At 40.2% G+C, this 26,835-nt stretch overlaps 1 protein-coding gene across 9 annotated transcripts in view; it reads left to right on the plus strand.

Moving 5' to 3' along the window:
- The window catches only part of REPS2 (RALBP1 associated Eps domain containing 2), a gene marked incomplete at both ends in the record, with an annotated part of 264,962 nt that extends 262,920 nt beyond the window's left edge, over positions 1–2,042 (plus strand). For all 9 annotated transcript variants that reach the window (XM_080719429.1, XM_080719431.1, XM_080719435.1 and 6 more), the window contains 2 exons: positions 417–522; positions 1,974–2,042. In XM_080719429.1, the coding sequence (XP_080575555.1) occupies positions 417–522; positions 1,974–2,042 (175 nt within the window). The remainder of the gene's footprint in view (positions 1–416; positions 523–1,973) is intronic.
- Between the last annotated feature and the right edge of the window lie 24,793 nt (positions 2,043–26,835).

Below are 26,835 nucleotides of genomic sequence, written 5' to 3' on the forward strand. Positions count from 1 at the left end.
GAGAATATGTCTTGTTTTTTTTTTTTTTTCCTTCAGACTTGTCCACAGGGGCCACCTGTAGGTCTTTTCAATGCCATTAATGCTGACACAAAAAGGGTATTCCAGCTAATAAGATTTGTCAGAAGAAATGCTTATTAAAACTTCTTAGAATAAATGGAACACAAATGTTTGAAAAGGCCCAATTCACAGCGTTTATTCAAGTTATAAAATGGGAATACTTCAGGTGTAAATAATTCATCCCAACAAATTTGTTTCATTTGTTGTGTGTCTGCCTGCCTGCAAACATGAGATTTTATTTTTGGAACCCCGCCATGTTAACCTTGTTCGTTTAGCACCTCTTATGAATCAGAGTTCCGATCTGCAAGGGCTCAGACCTCTGAGTCTTTTTTCACTGAAATGTTTGTATTTTTCTACAGGCAGTCTTCCAAACAGAAGAAAGCTATTCAAACTGCTATCCGCAAAAATAAAGAGGCAAACGCAGTGCTGGCTCGGTTGAACAGTGAACTCCAACAACAGCTTAAGGTAAGAAATTCTTCCCAGATTTGGACTACCTGGCTTTTCCCTGGCTTTTTTGTTTTGTTTTGTACACCGCTGTCCCTTCCTGTTGGTAAGATTTGCCTTTGATCTCAAACCTTTTTTGGAAGGTAGATAATTATTGTATTTAATCTCCAGGGGTTAATATGTAGGCTGCATATTGTGTGCATGTTAAAAGAAAGAATCTTTTCCAAAGTCTGTTTGGAGCATATTTGTCGCTCAAAGCTTCTGAGTCAGGATGTAATTTTTTAGGTTCTCACTTAAAGGTGCTATATTTGTTTCTTTGGAAGGAAGTGGCCTGGCTACTATCAAAAGTCCACTCTTCCTCTGGTGCTTTGAAAATGGTTCCATCTCACCTTCTCAAGGAAATCTGCCCAATTCGTATCACCTATTTTTCTTCATCTTTAATCTCCGCTGTATTAATTTCCCAGGGCTGCCATGACAAAGTACTGCAAATTTAGTGGCTTAAAACAACAAAAATCTATTTTCTCACAAGTCTGGAGGCTAGGAGTCCGAAGCCAAGGTGTCAGTAGAGCTGTACTCCCTCTGAAGGCTCTAGGGGAGGATCCTTCCTTACCTCGTCCTGGCTTCAGGTAGTTCTCAGCCTCCCAAGTACCGGGATTACAAGCATGTGGCACCACACCCAGCTTCTTGAACAAATTTTTACATAGCAATACGTTCTCATTTCTCTTGTGTAAATATCTAAGATTAGGATTAGTTGGCAGTATGGTAAGTAAATGTAATTAGTCTCATTAGAAACTGCTAGAACTTTTTCAACATGTTTGTAGCATTTTACACCCCCACCACTAATGCATGAGAGTTCCAGTTGTTCCACATCTTCACCACCATTTGGTGTTATTTTTTAAATTTTAACCACTCTTGTGGTGATGTAGTTTTGGCATCATTTCCTTGATGACTAGTCATGTCGATCAGTTTTCTATGTGATTGCACATATTTTTTATGATTGTTCTGTCACCTTTATGTTTAATATGCTTATATTGGTGCATTATAGTCTCACATCATAATGAAAATCATTTTGACAATGACATACATGCACACAGCACTTAGTGGGCCTCCTCCCGCCTCCCCACTTCCCCCTTCTTAATACAGAGTACTGAGATTGACATTGGCATATTCACATATGTATACATAATTAATGGTAGTATTTCCATTAATGAACCTAAGTCTTCCTCCTCCTTCTTCCCTTAGACAAGCTCCCTGGCTCCAATATTTTACTTTGTGAAGTATCTTTTTATGTGCACTTTGGCCTTTTTTAAATTGGTGCATTGTAGTCATATCTTAATGGGGTACAAGATGGTAATTTAGCCCTTCCCCACTTCCCACCCTATTTCCCACACATTTTGATGAAGCAGAGATAAACCCAGGAAATGACTTCTTTCCTTTTTTTGTTTTTCTTCTTCCTGTTCTGTACAATTTAGGAGGTTCATCAAGAACGAATTGCATTGGAAAACCAATTGGAACAACTGCGTCCAGTTACTGTGTTGTGACCCCCAAGGTCTAAGCAACAGTGGGTAGCCTTGTCGGCCAAGATCGTTCTTTTGAATGTTTGAGCCCAAATACTTGTTATAGATGTATGTGTTGAAAGCTGTGAGCAGCAGAATATATGCCATTGTTATCTTTCCTCTTGCACTTCACTTGTATATTTTATTGGTATAGAAAAATGCTTCAACTAATTATCACACTTGAAATTGTAATTATCAGTAGAATTTATCTCCCATCCTTAAGCAAATCCTCAAGATATTAGATGCTGCTCCTCACCAAAACTTGGTCGTCTAGCAAATAATTTAGAGCATTATTTATTTAAAGAATTTATGATTTATATAAAACGCTATAACCAAGTACCTTCAGGATGCTTGTTTTATTTCTGTATGTATATCACATGCACTAGCTTGGTTTCCTGAATAATTAAGATTCCAACTGGATAATCCTTGGCATGATGATATTAAAAACAAAAGCTAAAATAAAACAAAAGCATCAGATTTAGACTGGCGCTGTGCCCTCCACCACAATATGCCAAAAGTTGCTTCTCTAGTGCCATTTCAATGTTATATCTAGGTATAAATATTATATGACCATTGTTTTCTATTGAATGTCAAAGACTTATTGGATCTTTACAACTCTGTGAAGTGAAGATTTTGGCAACAGTTATTTAACTTGGCCAATCTAGGCCATCAACTCAGATAACTCAGCCCTTTCATGTAAATTCTGGGCAAGAGCAATCTCCTCTAACTGCCTTGCCCGATCAAATTAAATAAATAGTTGCCAGATCTCTACTTTTATCCTGCATGGAATAACATATCTGTAAATGCATGAGTTTGGAAACCACCCATCAAATATGAAAAGCTAGATTGATAAACATTTCTTGTTTAAACCCAGGCATCCAGACCAGAGAGGAAGGGGAAATGGTTACCAACAGTCCAACAATGTCTGGTAGTTATTTTTGTCTTTATTTTAATCTGGATTGTAAATATATTGGGAATGAAGAAATAAGAAAGCAGTTCTCACACTGGATATATGACTATTTTTTTCTCTGTGAAGTGTACCCTTGGGAAATAGTTGGTCTATATCCAGTTCAGAGGAGCTTGGCTAACTCCAGGGTAGATGGTGTGTGTAACTAACAAGCTCAAGTTACTGAAGCCAGTGAACTATGGAAATTTAGGTCGTGCTGTTTCTCTTGAAAGGACAAGTTGAAAGTGGGAAGCCACTCACCCCATAGGATTACTGGGTCACTAGCCCTCACAGAGCATGCCAACTTTAACATCACTCTGAGAGACTTACAAGATGTCCTAGTATGATTTAACCATTTTTAGATGGCGGAATGGGGTATTCCTGGGTCCTTTTGAGATGTTTTAGGGAAGGTTTGCAATATTAGTATTAAACTATTGATTTCAACAGAGCTGAGAGCCTTTAGAAAAAGTAAGCATTTATTTAACGCTTGCTCCTTCCACTGGTAAGTTTTATAATAGCTTAACAGCAAAAGAACAGCTCAAAATAGATGGTGTTTTTCCAAAGAAAAGCATATTTAAGGATTTTGAACTGATTTAATTTTGAAAGTAGTGAAACTATATCTTTATTTTCCCTCCTTTGGCTGCCTTTTTTGTTCTTGTGGGGAAGGGTTGTGAGTCCACTTGAACCCTTCCTAAGATTATGAACGGGTCGGTGCAAATTTTTAGGTAACTTCTTTTCCTATGTGCTGAGCTCTGGAGCTGCAACAGTTTTATCAACAATGATCTTCCTTCAGATGTTTCACAGCATGGTCACCTTTGAGTCCATTCAATCCAGGAAAGACCAGCATATGCACTTTATCTCATAATCTTCCAGTACATATGCATGCACTTGGGATAGCACTTAATATCCACCAACCAGACATATAAAGGAAAGAATGTTAGTCTATACTGTGCATTTAAAAATATTGACATGCTATTTCTCCCCATGAAGTAAATGACAAAGTGAGCCAAACTAGGAGGTTGGGGTTTTGTTTTGTTGGCTTGGTTTTCATTAAAGGAAAAAATCTTGCATTGGACAATCAAAGCCCTCCGAGTTTTATAGTCTCATATGTATATACATATGGTGCTGGGGATCAAACCCGGGGCCTCATGTGTGCTAGGCAAGTGCTCTACTACTCAGCCACATCCCCAGCACACACCAATAATATCTATACCCAGCCTTCGTAGCTGTAATATCTATACCCAGCCTTCGTGGCTGGACTTAATTTCGACCAGAGTATAACAGTTGCTTAGAAGGGATTTTTAAAAAGGATTAAATATTTGTGTGTGTGCGTGAGTGTGTGTGTGTGTGTGTGTGTGTGTGTGTGTGTGTACACACATATACACATTACTATTATTACCTAACTAGTGCTCAGCCTCTTTTTCTTAAGATATGTACTTTTAATTTATAGTTACAATGCTTAATAACGTTTCTGTGAGCCATTATTGTGATTTATAGCATGGCTGACTTATTGAAATCACCATTATATCTCTTCTATACAATTGCTCCAAAATTAGACTTGCCTGTTGAGCAGAACTCTACAAACAGGAGGTTAATGTCACCCCTATTCATGGGGGTCTAATTATCTTGTTGCTCAGTGGTCCTCCCCTATAAGGATCCTCCAGTCCCACAGATGAAAGCACAGTAGGAGCTGGTAATGGACTTATTAGATCCACCAGCATCTCTTGTATGTGGATATTCCTTTTGCCACCTCTGTACCTGGCAGACTTGAAGAATATATATATATTGTGTATGTTATAATCAAGGCAGATATTTAAATGCCTGTTTTGGAAGGATCTAACTTCTTTACAAATATTAAGCAAGTGTTGGACCTAATTAGAAGAAGAGTCAGTTTATCTGGAAGCTGTGCCCATCTTTTTGTCACTGGAGAATAGGCTGTCAGAGCTGGACAGGCCTGGTGCTTCTATCCATCAGTTTGCATAGGGGAAAACCCAGGTCCCAAGAATCACCATCTCCTGGCCCAGGAATCCACAGAAAGAGATAGTTCCTTGTAGAGTCTGGATGCCAGCCTGATTTTATGCATTCCAAATGACATCCTCTGTCCTCTAGCAATACTATAAAGAAGTTAGAAGATTCTTTTTTTTCCTGTTTGCCATGTTGGATTTTATTGAATCAATTAATTAGTTTTTAATATGAAAACACGTTTTCGGGAGATTTAGATTTAGATATGTGTCTTAGATTAAAAAATCAAATCTGGAGAAAAAGTATATCATGGAACTCTTTGTTCTTCTGAACACTTCACCTTTCATGATGCAATAAGTTCCTCTGAATTTCTTGGCAGCACCTTTGAGAGCTGTTGCTTTAAATGGGTCCTACTTCCATATTCCTTATGGGAGTTTGTTTTTAAAATTGACTACTGTTGTTGAAATGAATTCAATGCATAGTAAATTATAAATGCCTTCAATATATCTTTGGTTATTTGAGTCACAAATATTCATTTTTGGCATATTGTAGGGCGAGAAATAAAACATCATGGATTTTCCTTTGATTTCCTAACTGCCTCAGTTATCATAAAATGTTTCTCTATTTAGGTGTGATTTGATTCTATAGTTTGTTTCTAAATATTTGTCTCACAGTCATGCTAATAATAGATGTATCATTAGAAGATGAATAAGGTAATAGCAGATATTGATATATTTCTGCAATTAAGAACATTTGCAAATGTCTTGTTCTGAGCAGTAATTGGAGAAATTTTGACTACAGTATTAACACCTTGGAGCTAAGAAACATTTGTTCAACACAAACTAGAATCACACCTTCTGACTAGATATCATCAAGGGACTGTGATTTTAAAAATATAAAAATAGGAATTTAACATCTCCTAGCAAGCAGATCCTCCCATATTACTGACAACTAGGCTCCTTAGGTTGTGGTTTGAACATTATGAATGTGTACAAAATGAAATAGAAGTTGTGAGGTCTTTTCTTCCCACTAGTTAAACAGAACACTCGTAACTTTGGTTTCCATTTCCAGCTGATTCGCTCTGTTTCAAGTGTGCTCTTTTAAAACTATGATTTCAGAGGATCAGTTAAATTTATACTTGATTTATGGGCGTTTTGTTATGGTTTTTGCATCATGACTTGGTGTGGTTTAAGTTCCTAGTAAGAGACGGGGATTTGGGTTTTTGGAGTCATCAGTTCCCCAATTTTGTTATCCCTCAGCCCAGGGAGAATGCCCACCAACACTAACACATGAGTCACAGAGAGCAATTTAAATGAGCATCACTGTGTGGCCACCCTGCTTTGCTTGTTTGTGAGGGAAAAATGCATGTGAACCTCCCAAGAGCAGGAGACATGGAGGGACAGACTTTAAAAGCAATGTAAGCAGATTCCATGAGCTGCTTCCCACCCCCAAAACATGCTTTGGGGGACTGTCTTACCAAAATGTCCCGAAGCAGCCATTGTGCTAGCATGAGCAAGACAGCTCAGGTACATGGTTGCTTTTAGGCTTACATAGTTATTTTGTACATTTACTAACATGCACGATAGAAAAGAAACCTTTTTAAAGAAATACTACAAGAATTCAATTGATAGGAATTGGCCTAGTTACAGAAGCCATGGCGTTGCTGTCAATAATTGGGGAGTGTTTATTTTTCTTAAGAATTTTTCCTATCTTGCTTCAAACTAATTTCATGGCCATGAGAGGATGGAGAAAGTGGGTTTCTGACTCTGAAGACTAGACGTTAGTAGACTTTAAAAGGATTTCAATTGGAACCTGTAATCTTAGTACTTTGGAGGCTGAGAGAGGAGAATCACAGGTTCGAGGCCAGCCTCAGTAACTGATCAAGACTGTGTCTCAAAATAACAATTTAAAAGGGGCTGGAGGTGTGGCTTGAAGGTAGAATGACCCCAGGTTCAGTTCCTAGTAACACGCATGTGCGCGCGCGCGCGCACACACTCTCTCTCTCTCTCTCTCTCTCTCTCTCTCTCTCACTGGAATTTGGGAACTACAATAAGGAAACCTTCATGAACCACTTCTATCCTAAAACATTCTGTTGGATAATAGGACTATATCCTAATGTTCCTTTGGGAAGTCCTGCTCTGGAACTGAATACAGTAACACTGTTGTATGCAGCTTGGATCAACTCTGTTGTGTCATTTTTTGTTTTAAGCCAACTTGTGTGACAGCTTCAACTGCACCTTTCTTGGGAACCAGATACACTCTCTCCTTTAGCACTGCCATTCCTTTTGTCTTCAGCACAAATAAGATGTTTAAATGAGCCAGAGTCAACAAGAGCCATTTTAATTTTCATACCTATTGGCCAAGAGAGAGATTGAGCTTACGGTCTATTTTAACCTCGAAAGCAAAAAAATGTATATTTTTTCACTACAGGTACATTAAACAGTAAAAAGTGTAACAGCAAAGTATATATTTGATGCCTTTTGTCTTTTCGTGATAATGTGCTAACAAGTCATGTTAATATTTTACTCCGCCAGAGCTTCATTCATTTGCTAAGCATCGGGAACATTATACGTATAACCTTCCACATAAATACCCGAGTGTGTCCTATATTTGGGTCGTGATTTGTAGACGCAAGCTAACTTTACTGCCTCTTTTTCACATTTGTTGAAATATATGTGAAGAACATAATAAGTTAAGGATCTCCAACTTTGGAAAATGTACGTGATGTGAAACTGAGGTGCTATGTTAAAAATAAATGTATGATTACTAAATGGCTTTTATGGAGTCATGGTGTCAATATTTTACAGTTCCCATTTGGTCTCATGTGTTCTTAATACAAGGGCTGTGAAATGGAGTTGCGGGTCTTTCCAATGAAATCGAAGCCTGAGATTTGGTTATTTTCACCTCCTGGTAATTTGAGGTAGGTCCCCCAGTGTCTGTACATAGTGGCCACTTGGCAATTATGGGATATAGTGGCTAATTCAGAGTACATTTTATTTTTATTTATTTATTTTTATTTTATTTTTATGTGGAACATATTGAAAATGGTATACATTTAGACTGTGCTTGGTACCCTCCCCCCATTCCCCTCCCTCCCACAACAATGAGTGTCCAGGTTGACCATGTTATATTAATACTTTTACACATATTTGGATGTAGCTTCTCCATTAATCAACCTCAGTCCTCTTCCTCTCCTGTCCTTCCATTCTAGTTTTGCTTATATTCCCCCTCCATTATCTGGAGTCCTCTGGTATTCCTAATACTCCCTAGTTTGGGTATATTAGAGAAAACATATGTCCCTTCTCTTTCTGTGGTTGGCTGATCTCACTTAACATAATGTTCTCCAGGTCTTTCCATTTTCTTGTGAATGACATGATTTTGTTCTTTATAGCTAAATAGAATTCCATTGTGTGTATTTCCCATAATTTTGCAATACATTCACGTGTTGATGAAGATTTAGGTTGGTTCCATATTTTGGCTATTACAAATTGTGCCGTGTATTGTGGGTATGCATATGGTACTGTAGTTCTCTGATTTCAACCTCTTTGGACAAATACCCAGGAGTGGTATAGCCAGATCATATGGTAGATCTTCCCAGTTTTCTAAGGAATCTCCACTCTGGTTTCCATAATGGCTGAACTAGTTTGCACTCCCACCAACAGTGTAAAACAGTTCCTCTTTCCCCACATTCTTGCCAGCATTTATTGGTTTTTTAAATTTCTTTATGCTTGCCACTCTGACTGGGGTTAGATGGAATCTCAGCGTAGTTTTTATTTGCATCTCCCTGATGGTTAATGCACAGGAATCAACTTGAGATGGGTCAGAGACTTAGAAATTAAACCAGAGACTGTGAAGTTATCAGAGGAGGGCATAGGCTCAACACTCCAACATATAGGCATAGGCGATAACTTTCTCAACAAGACCTCCAAAGCGCAAGAAATTAAAGCAAGAATTAACAAGTGGGATGACATCAAACTAAAAAGTTTCTTCTCATCAAAGGAAACCATCAAGAACCTAAAGAGAAAGCCTACAGAATGGGAGAAGATCTTTACCAGCCACCACTCTGATAGGGGGCTAATATCCACAATATACAAAGAGCTCAAAAGAATCTACACTAGCAAAACAACCCAATCAAGAAATGGGCAAATGAACAGAATATATGCCTCAAAAAAGAAGAGATACAAATGGCCAATAGATATTTTTATTTTTTTTTTTTTTTGGTCTTGGGAATGGAACTCAGCGGCATTCTACCTCACAGCTACACTCCTAGTCTGATTTTTTATTCTTTATTTTGGAACAGGGTCTCACTAAGTTGTGGAGGTCCTCACCAAGTAGCTAAGGCTGTCTGCAAACCCAGATTCTCCTGTCTAAGCCTCACAACTACGGAGATTACAAGCATGTGCCACCACATCCAGCTCAGAGTACATTTTAAATGTCCATTGAATAAAAAACTTGGCTTAATATGGGGCCAGGCTATTTGCTTAATATTTTCAGTAAACTTTTTGTTCAAGAATGTTTCCATAGCTGGAATTTTTCCTTAGCTGGAATGGGGGTAATAGGGAAGGATCAGGAAGAGTTGACTCAAAATCCTGACCAAGTAATATTGTGCCGCAGTTCCAGTTTCTTAGTTTTACAACTTGAATATTTTTAGGAGATACCAATCTCTTGATACTTTTCTGCTGAGTCACATTGTCCATCCATGCATTTGTTCTGTCCCCTTACCTTCCTTCCATGGATATTCTTGGTACCCCTATCATGTGACCCAGTACAATATTAAGAGCTGGAGATGAGACTGAGAAGATGGAACTCCTTCCCTTAAGGAACTCACAGCCCAGTGAGGCAGAGAACTACAAATGAGTCATAGGCAGAGTAGGATAGGAGCTACCATGTATTAAGATAGGCTGAATGCTGTAATAACCCCAAGAGTTCTCAGTGCATCTCACTGATCTCACCAACCAGGGTGGATGTTCATAGGCCATTTTCCCTGTGGTTATTCAGGGATCCAGACTTTTTCCTTGTGTGGCTTCCTCATCCTCTGGGCTTTGGGTTTTCTCCTTTTAGCCAGTGGGTGAAGAAAAGAGAGACTTTGGAGAAGATACAGTTACACAGAAGTGACACACATCACTTCTAAGCAGATTTTATTTCCTGGAACTCAGCCATAGGAGAGTGGTTATCCATAAGGACACTAGAAAATGTAGTCTATCTGTGAGCTTAGGAGGAAAACGTATTAGGGAATACAGTATCTGCCACAAGACACAAGGCTAGTTTGCTCTGAGAATACAGAGCGAGGCATCTACCCTGGGGGTTCAGAAAGCTTTTGTGGAAGAATGTTAAAGAGAGATATGCATTAGCTAGGAAGACGAGAGTATTATACACAGAGGGAGTTGCACATACCAAGGCAAGACAGGTAAGAGCATGGTGTATTCTGGGAAATCCAGAGAGAGTCTAGATGGAATGGAGGGACATGGAGTGTGGAGGAGTGGAGGTGTCACAAGGCCACATGGGAAGGTCTTGCATGAGAAGGCATAAACCACCCTGAGATTAAAGTTACTTTCAAGACAGAAGAAATGCATATAGTTGCTTACATTGCTAGTATTTAAGGAATGATTTGTGTTCTCCCAATTTTTTTTACTCCCTAGAAAGGGAATGCTTTACTGAAAAATTGTAAACTAGTATTTCTAAGACAGGCCAAACCTGTTAGTTTGATTTGTTATACATATTCTGGTGTGTGTTTGGGCGAAGGACCAAAGCCCAAACATAAGAGACTAAACTTTTGTAGGCAGGAGTCCAATACGAAGATGAGAGACTTTTTCTATCATTAACTCCTTTATTTTGGAGGGGGGTGGATATCAGGGATCCTGAGATGATTAAGAGAGGTGCAGGGCTTTCCCTGAGATGATGAGAGAGGTGCAGGGCTTTCTTTCTGTAAAGAAGGCTATCAAAGTGCAGAAATTTAGAATGTGGAAATGAGGCTGAAAAAAAAGTTACTGAGGCTGTCCTCGAACCTGCAATCCTTTTGTCTCAGCTTCCCAAGTACTGAGAGATTACAGGTTTGTGCCATCATGCCTAACTTCCAATTCCTTTGGAACAAGAATACTCAGTGGGTGTGTTTAACAATTCTGAAAAATCCTCAGGCCTGCAGAAGAAAATACTCTTATGTGGAATATCTCAGTGATGGACTCCAACTTCAAAGTCTTGCCTTCTTGGTTCTTAAAATCTAAAGTGCTCAGAAAGTGTGGACAATAGTATTTGCTGGCATCTGAGTAGCATTTCTCTCAATATAATTTTATCTCTTTTATCTTTGGGTATTAGATTATAACCCCAATATACCTTTCTTTATTTGCCCTGAAATTCTCTTAGCAGATTTGGCAGAAGGAATTGGCACAGAAACTGTATAAAATTTTAAGAATCACCCATGAGAATACGCCAGCATCATCAGCAACAGGCATAAATAATGTGTTTACATTTAATATATATTTAAAACTCAGTAATATTCATAGTAATTGTTTAGAACATAGACCAATAAAATATTTTAGAGGGAGGAGTACTTTGACATTGACATTGTTTAAAATTACTGGTACTTTGAGTGTAGTAATGCACACCTGTAATCCCAGTAATTAGCAGGCTGAGTCAGCAGAATCACAGGTTTGAGACCAGCCTCAGCAAGTACGGACAGTCTTAGCAACCGAAGGAGACCCTGTTTCAAAACTAAAGAATAAAAAGGGTTGGGGTATAGCTAGGAGGTAGAGTGACCCTGGGTTCAATCCCCAGTACATAAAAATAAAAAAAGAATTACTGGTGCATGGTGATAATGAAAGCTGGATTTTAGTCAGTTTTATTGTGTTTGAATTTTTCAGAGCAAATGCACCTCTTATTTTTGTGCCTGGAGTAGACTACAATCCGATACAGAACAGCAAAATGGAGCACACACCTTTACCCCATATTAGATTGAGCCCAGACTAAAAGGCTGAGCCAGGTGGCTGTAATCCTAGCTACTCAGGAGGCGGAGACAGGAGGATTACAAATTTGAGGCCAGAATGAGCAGTTTAGAGAGATCCTGTTGCAAAATAAAATTCTGAAAGAAAGGGCTAGAGATGCAACTCAGTGGTAGAGTGCTTGCCTAGCATGCATGAAGCCCTACGTTCAATCTCTAGCACTGCAAAAAATAAAAATGAAAAGCTACAAGGCTGAAGGAAAGCCAAGAAAAAGCAAGAAGCAAGGAAATGCTTGGAGAGCAGAATAAAGGAAAGCAGAGCAAATTAAATACAGATACAGAGAATTGTGATGCAGGTTCTTTGAAATTCAAATGAAATTGGCTTGGACCTCAACACATGTGTGGTGGGAGCCTGCATTCCAGTCTTTCTAGAGATGCTGAGAGGCAGAGGTAATGGTGTAACAACTGGTGTTTTTATTCTCAGTTATCTAGAGTAATTGATCTGTCTCTTTACCACTATCTTCACATGATCAAAACTATTTAAAAGGCTCTGCTCACCAGGTATGGTGGTATAAGCCTGTAATTCCAGTACTTGGGAGGCTGAGACAGGAGGATCACAGGATCAAGGCCAGCTTCAGCAACTTAGTGAGGCTCTCAGCAACCTAGTGAGATCCTGTTTCAGAAATTTTCTCAAAAATAAAAATAAAAAAATAGGGCTGAGGATGTAGAATACCCCTGGATTCAACCCCTAGTACTGCGCACATGTGCACACAAACACACACACACATGCACACACGAAATAAAATGAAAGGCTCCGCTCAGTTGGTCCATTAAGTCAAATACCCCCAGGGGCCAGGAAGCAATATAAATGAGTGAAGTGAGCCAGGAGAAAGATGAGAAGTGACACTGGCCCATCTGCTTCAGTGTTAGGGAACAATAGGACACAGGGCTGGGGGGGGGGACTGGCTGATTGGGAACTACCAACCCTGACTATAAAGGCAGCACTAACTATGTATTGCCATGCAAGCTTCTGTGTTTCTGGATTTCTAGTTCCTTAAGAGACTCAGTATCTCATCTCCCTCACCCCCAGCAAATCCTTTTTGCGTTTTTACTCACTCTTTGTTGAGTCATAACATACATGTACCTATTTGAAGTGTTCAACCCGAAGAATTCTTAAGAGAATCTTGAAGAAGAGCAACGTTTGGAGAATTTACACTAGCTGATTTCAAGAATCATTATAATGCTACACTAATTAAGACAATGCAAGAATGTACTGTTGTAAATGAGAGAGATTAATGGTATAGGACAGAGCGCCCAGAAAAACACATCTACACCTATATAGACCCTTGATTTATAATTTAAAAGCCATAATTCAGTGGTTGAAAAGATAATCTTTTCAATAAATGATGTTGGAGCAGTTGGATAGACATATGGATAAAAATAACCTGGAATCCCTACCATGCCCCCAAATTTATTCAATATGTATCATAGATCTGAATGGGAAAGGTAAAACAATAAAGCTTCTATAAGAAACTGTAGGGTAATATCTTCATGGCTTTCATAAGGAGATTAAACAAACAGGACCCTTTACAAAGCACTAACCATGAAGGAAAAGATTGATAAATTGGATTTTACTGAAGTTAAGAACTTTTATTTATCAGAATTCATGACTAAGAGAATTTTGGCAGGCTGCAGAACAGTAGAACTTATTTGCAATACATCTGTCAAAGGAGACTTGCTTATTTTTTCTATACTGGCAACTATTTCTAATTTAAAACACGAAGGGGAAAGAAACCACTGTGCTGGCTGACATTATGCAGGCCAAACAAAACAGGTCTGGGAGTCGGCTCAGGCCCACGCATTGTCAGTTTGTGACCTTACATTGAGCAGCACAGAAGAATGTAAAGGCGTTAACATTTCGTTCGGCATTTTCTTATTCTTCCCTTGACCAGCCTCCACGAGGGAAAGAAACAATGTGGGGAGCTATTTCTCAATGATAAGAATTTTCCCTTAGATGGCAAAATGGCTGGTTTTAGTGAGTTTAGATTTTAAACAGCACTTTCTCCCCTGCTGATAGATGCAATAATTTAAAAAATAGTTTTTGGTGCTTGGGATTAAACCTAGGGGCATTATACCTCTGAGTTACCACCCCATCCCCTTTTGTTTTATATTTTTATTTATTTATTTTTATTTTGTATTTTTAAACAAAGGCTCACAAAGTAGCTGGGGGTCTTGCTGAGTTGCTGAGGCTGGCCTCAAACCAGAGATCCTCCTGTGTCAAACTCCCAAGTACTGGGATGACAGGTATGTGCAACCACACCTGGCTGAAAATATTTCAAAATATGATAAAAGTTGGTTCCCACTGTGTGTTCGGCATGGCTTGGCTCTGTGAAGATAACAGCTGCCTGCTGTTTCACTTTACTCTCTGACTCTGGACTTTCTCAGCCTCCCTGCATGATAGTCTAGAGACCTGCAAAGTCACCTCCAAGATGTATGGAGAAACAGACTGAGTTTAAACTTTTAGCATTTTAGCTTGTTAAGGTCCGACTTCTTTATTTTCTATCTCTTTTCCAGTCTGGTTTTAGCCTCCCCCATTCCTTAAATCTCTTATGATGAAGTTAGCAGCAATGGGGTGGGAGAAAATTTTCTCTTGTTATCTCTTCCAAATCCTTCTCAATAAGAAGAGGTGTCCTAAAGGATGGATATCTGCTACAATAGCATAACAGTTAAAGTATACGATCTATGGTTCAACTGCCTAGATTTAAGTTCTGGCTCCGATCCTTAATAGCTTTGTAATCTTAAGCAAGTTCTTGCTTCTCTATGCCTCACTCTCTCATCTATAAGTTACCAGTAATAGTAGGTACCACTTAGAAGAGTGCCAAGTCATTGCTAGACATGTATTGGTTATATTACAAATTGACTGTTGGCTGGTTGTCTGCCAGGCCTTGGAATTGTACCAAGCATTGGAAAATATAAGACAAAGAGGCCCTTGTCTCAGAGACCACGAGTGCACTCCTGATTTCAAGAGAGGCAAACAACTTGACTACATTGTCCCTCCTCCTTCCTTGAACTAGCCAGAATGTGATCGGTGGGTGGTTTGATGGCATTTTTCTTCTACCGTAACCTGATAATGGCCAAAACCCAAGCTGCTTGGCAGATGATTAAGATAATTCTGTGGAGACAGGTGTGGTGGCACACGCCTGTTATCCCAGTACTTGGCGGGGGGTGGGGGCTGAGGCAGGAGGATCACAGGTTCAAGATCAACCTCAGCAACTTGGTGAGACCTTGTTCCAAAATAAAAAAAATGGGCTGAGGGTGGAGCTTGGACTAGAATGCTCTTGGGTTCAATACTTAGAATCAACAAAGAAAATAATCATTCTGTGGAGTACTCTTTTCTCGAAATTGAAACTAGAATTATTGTGCAGATAAAGAAACCTTACAAGTGATGTAACTTACCCATAACATGGCAGTATGATACATGCACAAACTTATCGAAGCCAATCACTGTGCTGAGCATGGGAAGGTGGTGAGGGTGAGGGAGTGGGGTGGGAACTGGGCGAGGGCTCTGCGAGTTGCTGTGTGCATGTATGCCTCTATCACCCTGAACTGCATCAAGATGTATGACTACAGTGCACCAATAAAAAAGTTAAATTGCCTTGAATCAACTATTCGTGTACAAATCAAAGTTGCATTTTGTTCATGGTGGACCCTCTATTGTATTGCAATAATATATTGTTTATTAAAATCAGTCCTTCCCACTTAATAAAAGAGAAATATGGATGATGAAGACTGTCAGTGAGGGCTCTGAAGGATTAAGGAGAATGATAGGGATCCCAAATCAACTTACAGAAGGCATCAATACCATGAAAAGACAGTAGAAATCTGGACTTGGAGGATGTTATTGGTTAGGAACATATTTCTGGAAACTGGACTAAGGGGGTTGTCATGGTGGCAACAAACTTAGCAGACTCATGCCCCGTGATTATGTGGAAAGCCAAATTTGTGAAAAGATAAACTTGGATATTTAATTGAAGAGATTTCCTAGAAAAATGTCAAAGGTACAGCTTTCTTTCTTTATAGTAAAATGTGACAGGAAAGAGATAAATTGAGGGAAGAATCATTAAACAAAAATGTACGCGATGATGTGGGAGATTCTCAGTGTGCTCAGGTACCAAGGGCAAAGTATTCTGTCACATAAAGTCTCTCGAAGAGGTTAAAGTCAATCACTAAGCCAAACATGAGAAGGAGGGTGGGGAAGGGAATGGGATGGGAATTGGGGAAGGGCTAAATGAGTGATGTGTGCATGTATGCTTCCACCATCCTGTATCTCATTAAGATGTATGACTACAATGCACCAATAAAAAATTTAAAAACTAAGTTAAAGATGTGACTTACAGATCATTCTAATCAAACCAGAGATCCTCTAAGAAAGCTTACAGGCACAACCAGCCATTTCATTTGTGCTAGGAAAGAGACTATTTTAAAAGTGTTTGCAGACCTGGCTTCTTTCTAATGGAGCACATTCCCTATGGCATTCACAGGAGATTCATAAAATTCTTTAGAATTTTACACCAATAGAATCACTGTTATGTTGGATCTAAAGGGACAGAGAATACAGGAAATGAAGAAGTCTGTAAGATTCTCTGAACTCTGCTGATGATATAAATACTCAGGTACAAACATGTCTCAACTTTCATGAGAAAGAGAGGATGGCACCGAATGGAAACAAAAGTCTAGAGGGTGCAGCTGAGAGCCCAGAAGGTAAAATTGAGAGCCAACAGGGGATTATTCTGCAGCCTTGAAACCTAATGTAGTTTGGCTGGATTTCAAAATATTTTGGAACGGCAATTCCTTTTTACCTTTCATTTATCTCCGTTTTGAAGCATAACTTTAATCCTATGCCTGTCCCACTGTTGTATGTTGAAAGCAGATCACTCGTTTCTTTCGCTTTGCACATCCACAGATGGAGAAGAATTGGGCCCCAGAGTTGTACTTAAGGGATTATACCCAGAGACTCATCTGTACCTGATTTCAATGATGAAATGATAAGATGTGGAGCTTTGAACTAGTGAGACTTAGATGAAATTTTTGGACTTTGGGTTGACACTATAAGGGGTAAGATCTTTGTGGACTTTGGGATGGGGTGAATATGTTTCACATGTGGGATGGGTGGGAATCCCAGTGTTCATAGAGGGCAGACTGTGGTGAGTGGAATTTGGGCTCAAAATCTCCACCTTCTTTCCACCCTCTGGTGTTACTTCTGTGGTTCCATTATGTTGTATACCAAAGAGAATTTGCCAGATGTAATTTTGTGTGTGTGTGTGTGTGTGTGTGTGTGTGTGTGTGTGTGTGTGGTACTGGGGATGGTACCCAAGGGTATTCTACCTCCAGTCTACAGTCTTATTTTTTATTCTTTACTTTGAAACAGGGTCCCATTAAGTTTCAGAGGACCTCACTAAGTAGATGAAGCTGAAGCTGGCAGTGAACCTGCGATCCTCCTGTCTCAGCCTCCCAAGTCCTGAGATTATAGGTGTGTGTCACCAGGCCCAGCTGCTTTTCTTAGAACTGTTGCTGAGAGCTGGTGTAACCATGAGGTTAGGAAAAGGAACATCAGACAATTTGGACTGTGGGCACGAGGGTGGGGCACGGGGTCTTCTAGAGGGGGACCATGAAGGCTGTGTACTATCAGTTGGGCCCCAAACATCCACAACAGAGAAGGAGACTCTGGCCTAGATCCGGCTAAGTGGCAGGTGTGACTGCAGATGTAGGACCCTCCCAACCCTGCCTGAAGCATCCCTGAGGATTTCTGCCTCTCATAATACTAGCATGCTGAGGCGACAGCAATTAGTAAGCTGCCCTTCTTCCTTTTGACTTCAGCCATGGTCATTTTCTTGGATGATGGGGCAAGGAAGGCTGAAGTTGAGCTATATAAAGGACTTTGAGGCATTATGAACTCAGAATGATTTTTTTTCCATTTTGTGGTACTGGGAATGGAACCCAGGGACATTCTACCTCTGAACTATAGCCCCAGTCCTATTTTTTATTCTTCATTTTGAAGCAAGTTCTCACTAAGTAGCAGAGGGCCTCGCTAAGTAGCTTGAGGCTGTCTGCAAACCCACGATCCTCCGGTCTCAGCCTCCCAGGTCCTGGGATTACAAGTGTATGCCACCATTCCCAACTCAGATTGATTTTTTAAACTTTTTTTGTGGTACTGGGGATGGAACCCAGGAGCATTGTACCTCTGAGCTACAACCCCAGCCCTATTTTTTTAAGATTTTTATTGAAACAGAGTCTCACTGAGTTGGGAATGGTACATTGTAATCATACCTCTTAATTAGGTACAAGATGTTAGAGGCATACATGCACACATCACTCATTTAGCCCTTCCCCAATTCCAACTCCATTCCTTTCCCCTCCCTCCTCATGTTTGGCTTCGTGATTGACTTTCATATGTGTTTTAATGTACATCATGGACATTAGGCAATTTCCCTCTTCCTCCTCCTCCCCCCCTCAAGTAGGTCGCCTTATTTGCTCATCTATGGTTTCTCCTTTTTCAAAAGCAAAACCACTTCTCTAGGAACACGCTGTGAGTTTTGTCTGTGTGTGTATGTGTGTCCACGTGCTCACATGCACCTCCGTGTGGTGAGAATCGGAAGAGACTCTCAATAACATATAGGAAAGCATTAAAATTTATTGAAGCGAGACTGGGACATTCCTTCTAATTGTAGATCACATGTGCCTGCAGACTGCAGATATGGTCTGGACAGAATGTAGCTGTTTTCTCTCCAGTTCCGGGCTCATTTATGGAGAGTTTGGAATGGTTAGGTCCTGTAAATGGTTAGGTTCTCAGGGCTTGGACTATATAATAATAGGAATGGTGCCTGTCTGCTTTCTGCAAGTAATGAGTGTTTCAAAAGCTGTGGTGCCTGAAAATGATTGTGGGAGTACCTGGAATCATTTGGGGGGGATTTCCAGAAGGCAGGCATCTCCCAAGAAGCAACCATAAATAAAATCGAGAAAAGAAAAGCATTTGGCAAAACATCCCATCCCTAAGACTTCTTAATAAGAATTTATTATCTCACAGAATTAAAGGTTCTGGGTTGGGGATATAGCTCAGTGGTCGAGCATGTACTTAGCATGTTCTGGCATCCTGGGTTCAATCCCCAGCATCCAAAACAAAAATCCTGAAAAAGAGTGATTTGAGTAGATTTAATTAAATGTCTTGACAACTTATATAGAACCCAGGTTCCTTCCACCTTTTTGCTCTGCCATTTTCGAAGGTTGTTATTTCTCAGGCTTGTTTCCTTCTAAGCACAAGGTGACTATAGCAGCTCCAACTGTTTTATTTTTAATGGTGACATCTAAAGGTAGGAAAACGATTTTCTCTCTTGTGCATTTTTATTTATTTATCTATTTATTTTGCAGTACTGGCAGTTGAACCCAGAGGCACCGTACCACTTATGTACATTCCCAGCACTTTTTATTTTTTTTTATTTTGGGACAGCATCTCACTAAGTTGCTGAGGCTGGCCTCAAACTTGCAATCTTCCTGTCTTAGCCTTCTGAGTAACTGGGATTACAGGCATGAACCACCATTACCAACCTATTTGTTTACTTTTTAAAAGATGTTTTTAGGATGGGCATGGTGGTGCAAGTCTGTGATCCCAGTATTTGGGAGGCTGAGTCAGTAGAATGACAGATTCAAGGCCAGCCTTAGCAATTTAGTGAGACCGTCAGAAACTTAGCAGATGCTCTTTCTTTTTCTTTTTCTTCTTTTGTGGTGCTAGGGATTGAACCCAGGAGGCATTCTATTTCTGAGCTACACCACCAGCCCAATTTGATTTCTTATTTGGAAACAGAGTCTCACTGGGTTGCTGAGAGCCTTGCTAAATTGCTAAGGTTGGCTTTTGAACCCACTCTTCTCCTATCTCAGACTCCCAAGTACTGGGATTACAAGCATGTACCACCACATCCAGTTCACAAGACCCTCTTTCAAAACAAAACAAAAAAAGTGTTGGGAGTGTAGCATGGAGATAGAAGGCCTCTGAGTTCAATCCTCAGAAACACACACACACACACACACACACGCACGCACGCACGCACGCACATACATGCATGCATGCACACAGATTTGTTGTTGCAGGGTAATTCACATAACATAAAATTAACCATTTTAAAGTGATCAAGGACATTTAGTACATCCACAATATTGTGTAACCAGAAGCTCCTCTCACGCTTCTGCCTATGTCATCTTCTCTTATACCCTTTTGTCCTTAAGCAAGTAGCATGGCTGAGCCCAGCAGTGGCAGAGGGATACCGCAAAGTTACCTGGCAAAGGGGTTGTGGATGGATGCAGAAAAAGTAGAGAATTGTGACAATTTTTCCTACCTTTTTCTTTTTTTTTTTTTTTTTTGGAGAACTGAAGGTGGAACCCGGGGGGCATTCTACCTCTGAGCTACACCCCCAGCCCTATTTTTTATTCTTTATTTTTTGAAACAGAGTCTCACTGAGTTGCAAAGGGTCCCACTATGTAGCTGAGATTGTCCTCAGACCGTGATCCTCCAGTCTCAGTCTCCCAAATGCTGGGATTACAAGTGTGCGCCACCACGCCTGGCTTTTCCAACCTATTTTTACCAACACTCTCTCTATAGAGCGGATAAGTCACCATGTCACTACAATTTTCAGAACCATTTAATTTTCAATATCTAGATTTTAGACTTTTTAATTGGCATGTTTATGTGACATAAATCATTCATTGAACACCCATTGTGTTCAAATCTCAAGCTCAGCACCCCCACTCATTAGGGTAAGTAATTGCCTTATAAAAATGCAGCTTGGTGCAATGAGCTTGCCTTCCCACTTTATTCTCAGATACCTAATGAAAACAAACAAGTAAGGGGTAGCAACAATAAAACGCCAAGGGAGGAGAGTTGCTAAACAGTTTCAAATCGACAAATACATACTTTCAGGCAGAGAATAAACCAAGTCATGGCTGAGATTGCCTGATGTATCCAAGGGAAATGTTAAAAGAGCAGATCAACTCCAAGCCAGTTGCATATATTATTGTTTATTTTTAATTCTATTGTGTGTATAGACAATAATTTCAAAAAAAATTTTTTAGGAATAAAGGGCAGGAGCCAGGTGTGGTGGTGCATACCTGTAATCCCAACACTTGGAAAGTTGAAACGGGAAGACTGTAGGTTTGAGGCCAGCCTCCGCGAATAAATAAATAAATAATAAATAAATAAATGCTGGCTGTAGAGTTCCCTTAGGTTCAATCCTAGTACCAACTAACAAACAAAAAAATAGGCAAGTTTTGGGCTGAGGGCATAACTTAGTGGTATAGCAGTTTTCTAGCATATATAAGATCTTGGGCCCAGTACTGGAGAAAAAGCAAGGCTTCAGGTTCTTGAAAGTCTTGATGGTTCTCTATTTGAGGAGAGTTATATTCCTTAGCAAATTTTTTCCTAAGAAATGCTCATTTATTCATGAAAGGTCCTCACTATGTTTTTGTCTTAGTCACGGTTCCTCAGAGGCCATTCATCAAAAGAAGGAGTTACATGCAAGTAGTTCATTTTGAAGTAAAAAAATACCAGTAAGGAAGTGAGACAAGGATGGCGAGGCACTCAGGGGCAATAATCAATCCAGTTAGCTCTGTGGGCAACTGGAGAGCATGATCGTATTGCAGAAGTCTGGGAAACAGCGTGGCACGTGTGTTTCATAGTGTCAACACCTAAGGTGTGAGGGAGCTGGGAGATTTGCATACCCATCTACTCCCAGCAGTCACTCCCTGAGGGCAGATCCTCTGGGAGCATTCATTCCCTGGCACTTCCCATCTGACAAATGGGCAGGCAAAGTGGGCTTTAGTAACCACAGAAGTTCCACAGGCAAACACAAGTGCTGGCTATGGGAGTCTGGCCAGCACCTAAAGTGGTAGGGACGGAAGGGAAGACCACTGCCAGAGCCTGCTATGCTTCCCTTGTGTATGATCCAATTCACCAACTATAGGTTGTAGAACACCTTCTGCTTAAAGAAAGCCCCCCTTCTCTGTATGAGTAAAGCCCCAAATCTTTACCTTTTCATTGGAGAATAAAGTGCAATGCAATTCATGTATTTTCTGGCTTTATTAAGGTATACCTGATATATAATAAACCACGCGTATGTAAAGTGTGCGATTTGATGAGTTTTGACATATGCATACGCATCAGTGAATCTTGCCTCAAGCAGTTATTGCTATGGTGTTCTCAGGGTAACTTCTGTTTCTCTCATTATTTCTATACTCATTAACAGGAATTCTTCTGTAAGAATATTTGTCTCTTCTTCCCCCTTCATTTGTTCAATCATTTATTTACGTAGTATGGATCCATAGATATTTATTTTATTCTTTGGGTTATAAAACCATTGTTATTTAATTTGTTGCTCAAAATACTTCATCTTTGACAATTGGAAACTCTTTAAGGCATGTTCCTTTATCATTATATGCCCCCCCCGTAATCTTTTTGAGCACCTCCATCTGTTTCTCTCTGTGTGTGTGTGTGTGTGTGTGTGTGTGTGTGTGTGTGTGTGTGTGAAGGTACTGGGGGATTGAACCCAGGTGCATTCTACCTCCAAGCTACACCTCCAGTCCTATTTTATTTTTTATTTTGAAACAGCATCTAACTAAGTTTCTGAGGGCTTCAATAAGTTGCTGAGGCTGGCCTTCAACCTATGATCCTCCTGTTTCAGCTTTCCAAGTGTTGGGATTATTGATTATAGGCATGCACCACCATGCCTGGCTCATCTGGCTCATTGTTCTTTTTTTTTTTTTTTTTTTTTTTTTTTTTTTTTGGTAGTACTGGGGGTGGAACCCAGGGGCTTTCTACCTCCAGGCTATACTTCCAGACCTATTTTATATTTTATTTGGAAACAGGGTCTCACTAAGTTGCTGAGTACTTTACTCAGTAGCTGAGGCTGGCTTCGAACCCCTGCGATCCTCCTGTCTCAGCCTCCCAAGTGCTGGTATTATAAACGTGTGCCACCACGCCCGGCTTCATTTGTTCTTTTAATAGAGAATCTGCTACATTCATGAGGAGTTATTGAAACGGGGGTTTCTTCTGAGCCCCCAAGATGAAGCAGGGGGTTTCCTGAGAAGAAACCTGGAGTTTCATCAAAAGATGAAACAGAGTTTCTTAAGAAGAAACTAGGCATTTCCTTACAGGGTTCTTGTCTATGGTGAGCGAAGAATGACACCCACAGACCTCAAGAAGGGGAGTAAAATGTTTATTGGAAGCAGGAGGGAATGGGGAAAGGTGGCTGAACACCCCAAAGGGGCTGGAACTCTGGGGTCCAGCAGCTGCCTTCAGGACAATACTTGAGAGAAGCCCAAGACAAATTGCCTTCAGTTGCAGGCTGCTTTCTTCCAGAGTCCACGTGATCTGCCAGAAGGGAATAGTGAAAAGTGGCCGAACACCCTGAAAGATATTTGGCACGTCCCCCTGTCGCACAGAGACACGCGGAGATCCATTATATGATATGGATGCCTTTATTCATGGGAAGTCAGCTGCCAGCCCCCGCGTGCCCGCAGGGGCTGGTGGGGGAGTCTCTCTCTCTCTCTCTCTCTCTCTCTCTCTCTCTCTCTCTCGCTCCCCTCTGAACTCTGAACTTGCTTCTTCCTGACCTGGAGGCATGGTCCCTTCTCAGAATCACCGGGCTCCACCTCCTAGCTTCCAGTCCCGCCCCCTGTGGGGCAGGAGTGGCTCGAACCTTTCACACCCCAAAGGGGCTTTCGGGGCTCTGATGTCCAGTAGCTGCCTTTAGGTCACTACCCGAGTGTTGCCCGAGCCAAGTGCTGTCAGTTGCAAACTACTTTCTCCCAGGGTCCACACGATCTGCCAGAAAAGAGGAGCAGGCCACCTCTAGGGGCCCTGGTCAGCCTTGATGTCCAGCAGAAGCCTTCAGGTCACTACCCAAGAGTAGCCTGAGCCAGGTGCCCTCAGTTGCACTCTGCCTTCTCTCAGGGCCAACAAGACCTGCAAGAAAGAGAACAACTCCCCAAAAGGGGAGGGGGTGCCGAGAGGGAAAAGCCCCAATTTGCTGATTGACTAGGGCCATTGCCTGACCGTTTGCTAGTCCTCTTTTGGTTAGGGTGAATTTGGGAATTCTGGGAAGCAGCTCTCAGGATATGTATAGGGTATTTGCAAGTCCTTTAAAGAGTCTCCTGTCAGACTTGCTGGTGAGGGGCTCCTGGGTTTGTTGATTAGTAAACAGATGGCTTTGTGAAGCTCTGGTCCTTCTTATCTCTGAGCCTTTGGAATTTCAGATATTTGTGGCCCCTCAGGAAACTCAGGAAATTAACTTTTTCTACCGAGGCATTTTCCCTATCTGCCTATTTCCTTTCTATCTCCTCATTATGAGTAACTCAGAATTGATTAGCATTAGGCTTAGTTACACACAGTAAGAAACTCTAAGTGTGTTAAACAAGACTGAATTTTATTTTTTGCTCCTGATATACCATGTTCATGAATCAAAAGAATTAACTAATAATTCTATGCTTAATTCAGTCTTTAACATTCCAATGATCAGTAAATGATCACAAAATTATAGTTTATCTATTAAAGATTAAAAATCTAACTGAGCAAAAGACAGTAAATAAAAAGTACCAATACTATTTAAGGACTTCAATAAATCCATCTCACTCATACCAAGACTATAGGTAACAATTGCCTGGGAGTAATGTTTTTGCACATGTCAGAGTGAGAACATCTGAAAATTCTTACTTGCCATAAAAGTAACAAGGATACTGGCAAATATGGTCAAAATAAGCTTTTTTGAAACTTTGGAAAATTAACCAAAGCTTGTAGCAATCTGAGAAGCATTTTCTTTAAATGGCTAAATCTCAGTTGAGGATAGTGAACTTGGCCTCTTAGCTTGCCTTATTTGAAAACTATAAACTGCAATGGCATTGCTAACCAGCTGCCTAGCAGCCACTGGCCGGGTCAGAATAGAATTGGAGAGCCTCCAAAACATCATTCTCAGAGAACTCATTATTTCACCTATTTTATAGTTCCTTAGAAAATCCCACTCACAAGGCTTGTCTTTATTTGACCTGACTCAGAGCTCATCCAGTGTGAAAAGCCTTAGCCTCAAAGGCATTTGTCAAAAACAATCAGCAACAATTGTTTAATATCACAGCTGCCCGAGGCAGGGTAAGAGTCTGGACAAACAAGATATCTAAAAACCTTAAATATAAAAACTAGGGAATAAGATATTCACAGAGACTTTGAAAAAGTCTTGCATATTCCTGGAAATCTAGAAGCTTACTCATATGTATGGATCAGAGTTATGCCCAGGGCTGCATATATGCTCAAGAAGGAATTTAGAATTCCTTCAGCTCTTGCTTGTGGCTGACCTTAAGCTTCTGCACAAAAGCATAAAGGGAAAAGTGGCTTGTAGCAATTTAAGGAAAAAAAACTGTTGGAATAACCTGGGCATGCTGGTGCATGCTTATAGTCAGAGTACTTGGGAGGCTGAGATAGGGAGATTGCAGGTTTGAGACCAGCCTGGGCAACTTAGCAAGAATCTGTTTAAAATAAAAAATGAAATTTGTTTGGAGGTAGAATGCCTCTGTTTTCAATCGCCAGTACAGAAAGAAGGAAAGAAAAAGTCAGGCGTGGTGGCCCATACTTGTAATCCCAGTATTTGGGAGGCTGAGACAGGAGGATTTGGGTTTGCGGCCAGCCTCAGCTACTTAGTGAGGCCCTCTGCAACTTAGTGAGACCCTGTTTCAAAATAAAGAATAAAAAATAGGGCTGGGCATATAGCTCAGAGGTAGAAATGTCCCTGGGTTCCATCCCTACTACCACAAAAAAAGAAAGGAAAGAAAAAAAAGAAAGGAAAGAAAGAAAAGAAGAAGAAAGAAAGAAAAGAAAAATGGATATGAATGAGAATAGTGAGAACATTCAGATTGGTTTGGTGTGAAAAGTATCTACTAGCAGGCACAGAGAACCTCTCAGTAAAGACTCAGATATTTATTGTCAAAGCATTTAAAGAAATGGCTGCCCAGTCATTAATCTGACCACCAAGTTAACTAAGTAGAGCATTTAGTGGCTAAATGTGACAAAGAATACAGTCTTTACATTATTAGTTCAGGAAAGTCACTAAAAAAAGAACAAGAATGAATGGCAACAACAACAAACTTTGGAGAGGAAACTGATTTCTAGAGTTGTCAAACTATATAAAATATCCAGTTTAAAAAATTATAACTCATGCAAAGAAATAAAATGTGGTCAATATATAAGAATAAAAACAATAAATAGAAAGTGTTCTTGAGGAAGCCCAGACGTTGGGCTTACTAGATCACTAATTTAAATCAGCTACTTTACATACATTCCAATAGATAAAAGAAACCATATCTTTAAAACTAAAGAAAATCATGAACATGAAAATGATGTCTCACAAAATAGAGAACACTAATAATGAGATAGAAATTATAATAGAAATTCAGCATTAAAAAGTAGTAGAGGAAAGCTGGGCATAGTGGTGCACAGTTGTAATCCCAGTACTTAGGAGGTTGAGACAAGAGGATTGCAGGTTTGCAGCCAGCCTCAGATACTTAGTGAGGCCCTCTGCAACTTAGTAAGACCCTGTTTCAAAATAAAGAATAAAAAAAAATAGGCTGGGGATGTAAATTGGAGGTAGATTGCTCTTGGGTTCTATCTCCACTGCTGGAAAAAAAAAGTACTAGAGGAGAAAAACTGCAAATATAGGCAAGCTGAAGAAGGAACCAGAAGACTTGAAAATAGGTAATTGAGAAGATCCATTTTTAAGAGGGAAAAGAAAATGAATGAGATAAATGAACTCAGTTTCAAAGACCTATAGGATACCACCAACCATGTCACTATACAAAGGGAGTCCCCCTAAAAGGGAGATATAAAGGGGCAGAATAGTTGAAACCTTCCC

This window comes from Muscardinus avellanarius, assembly GCF_963383645.1.
Source record: "Muscardinus avellanarius genome assembly, chromosome: X".
Taxonomy (NCBI): domain Eukaryota; kingdom Metazoa; phylum Chordata; class Mammalia; order Rodentia; family Gliridae; genus Muscardinus; species Muscardinus avellanarius.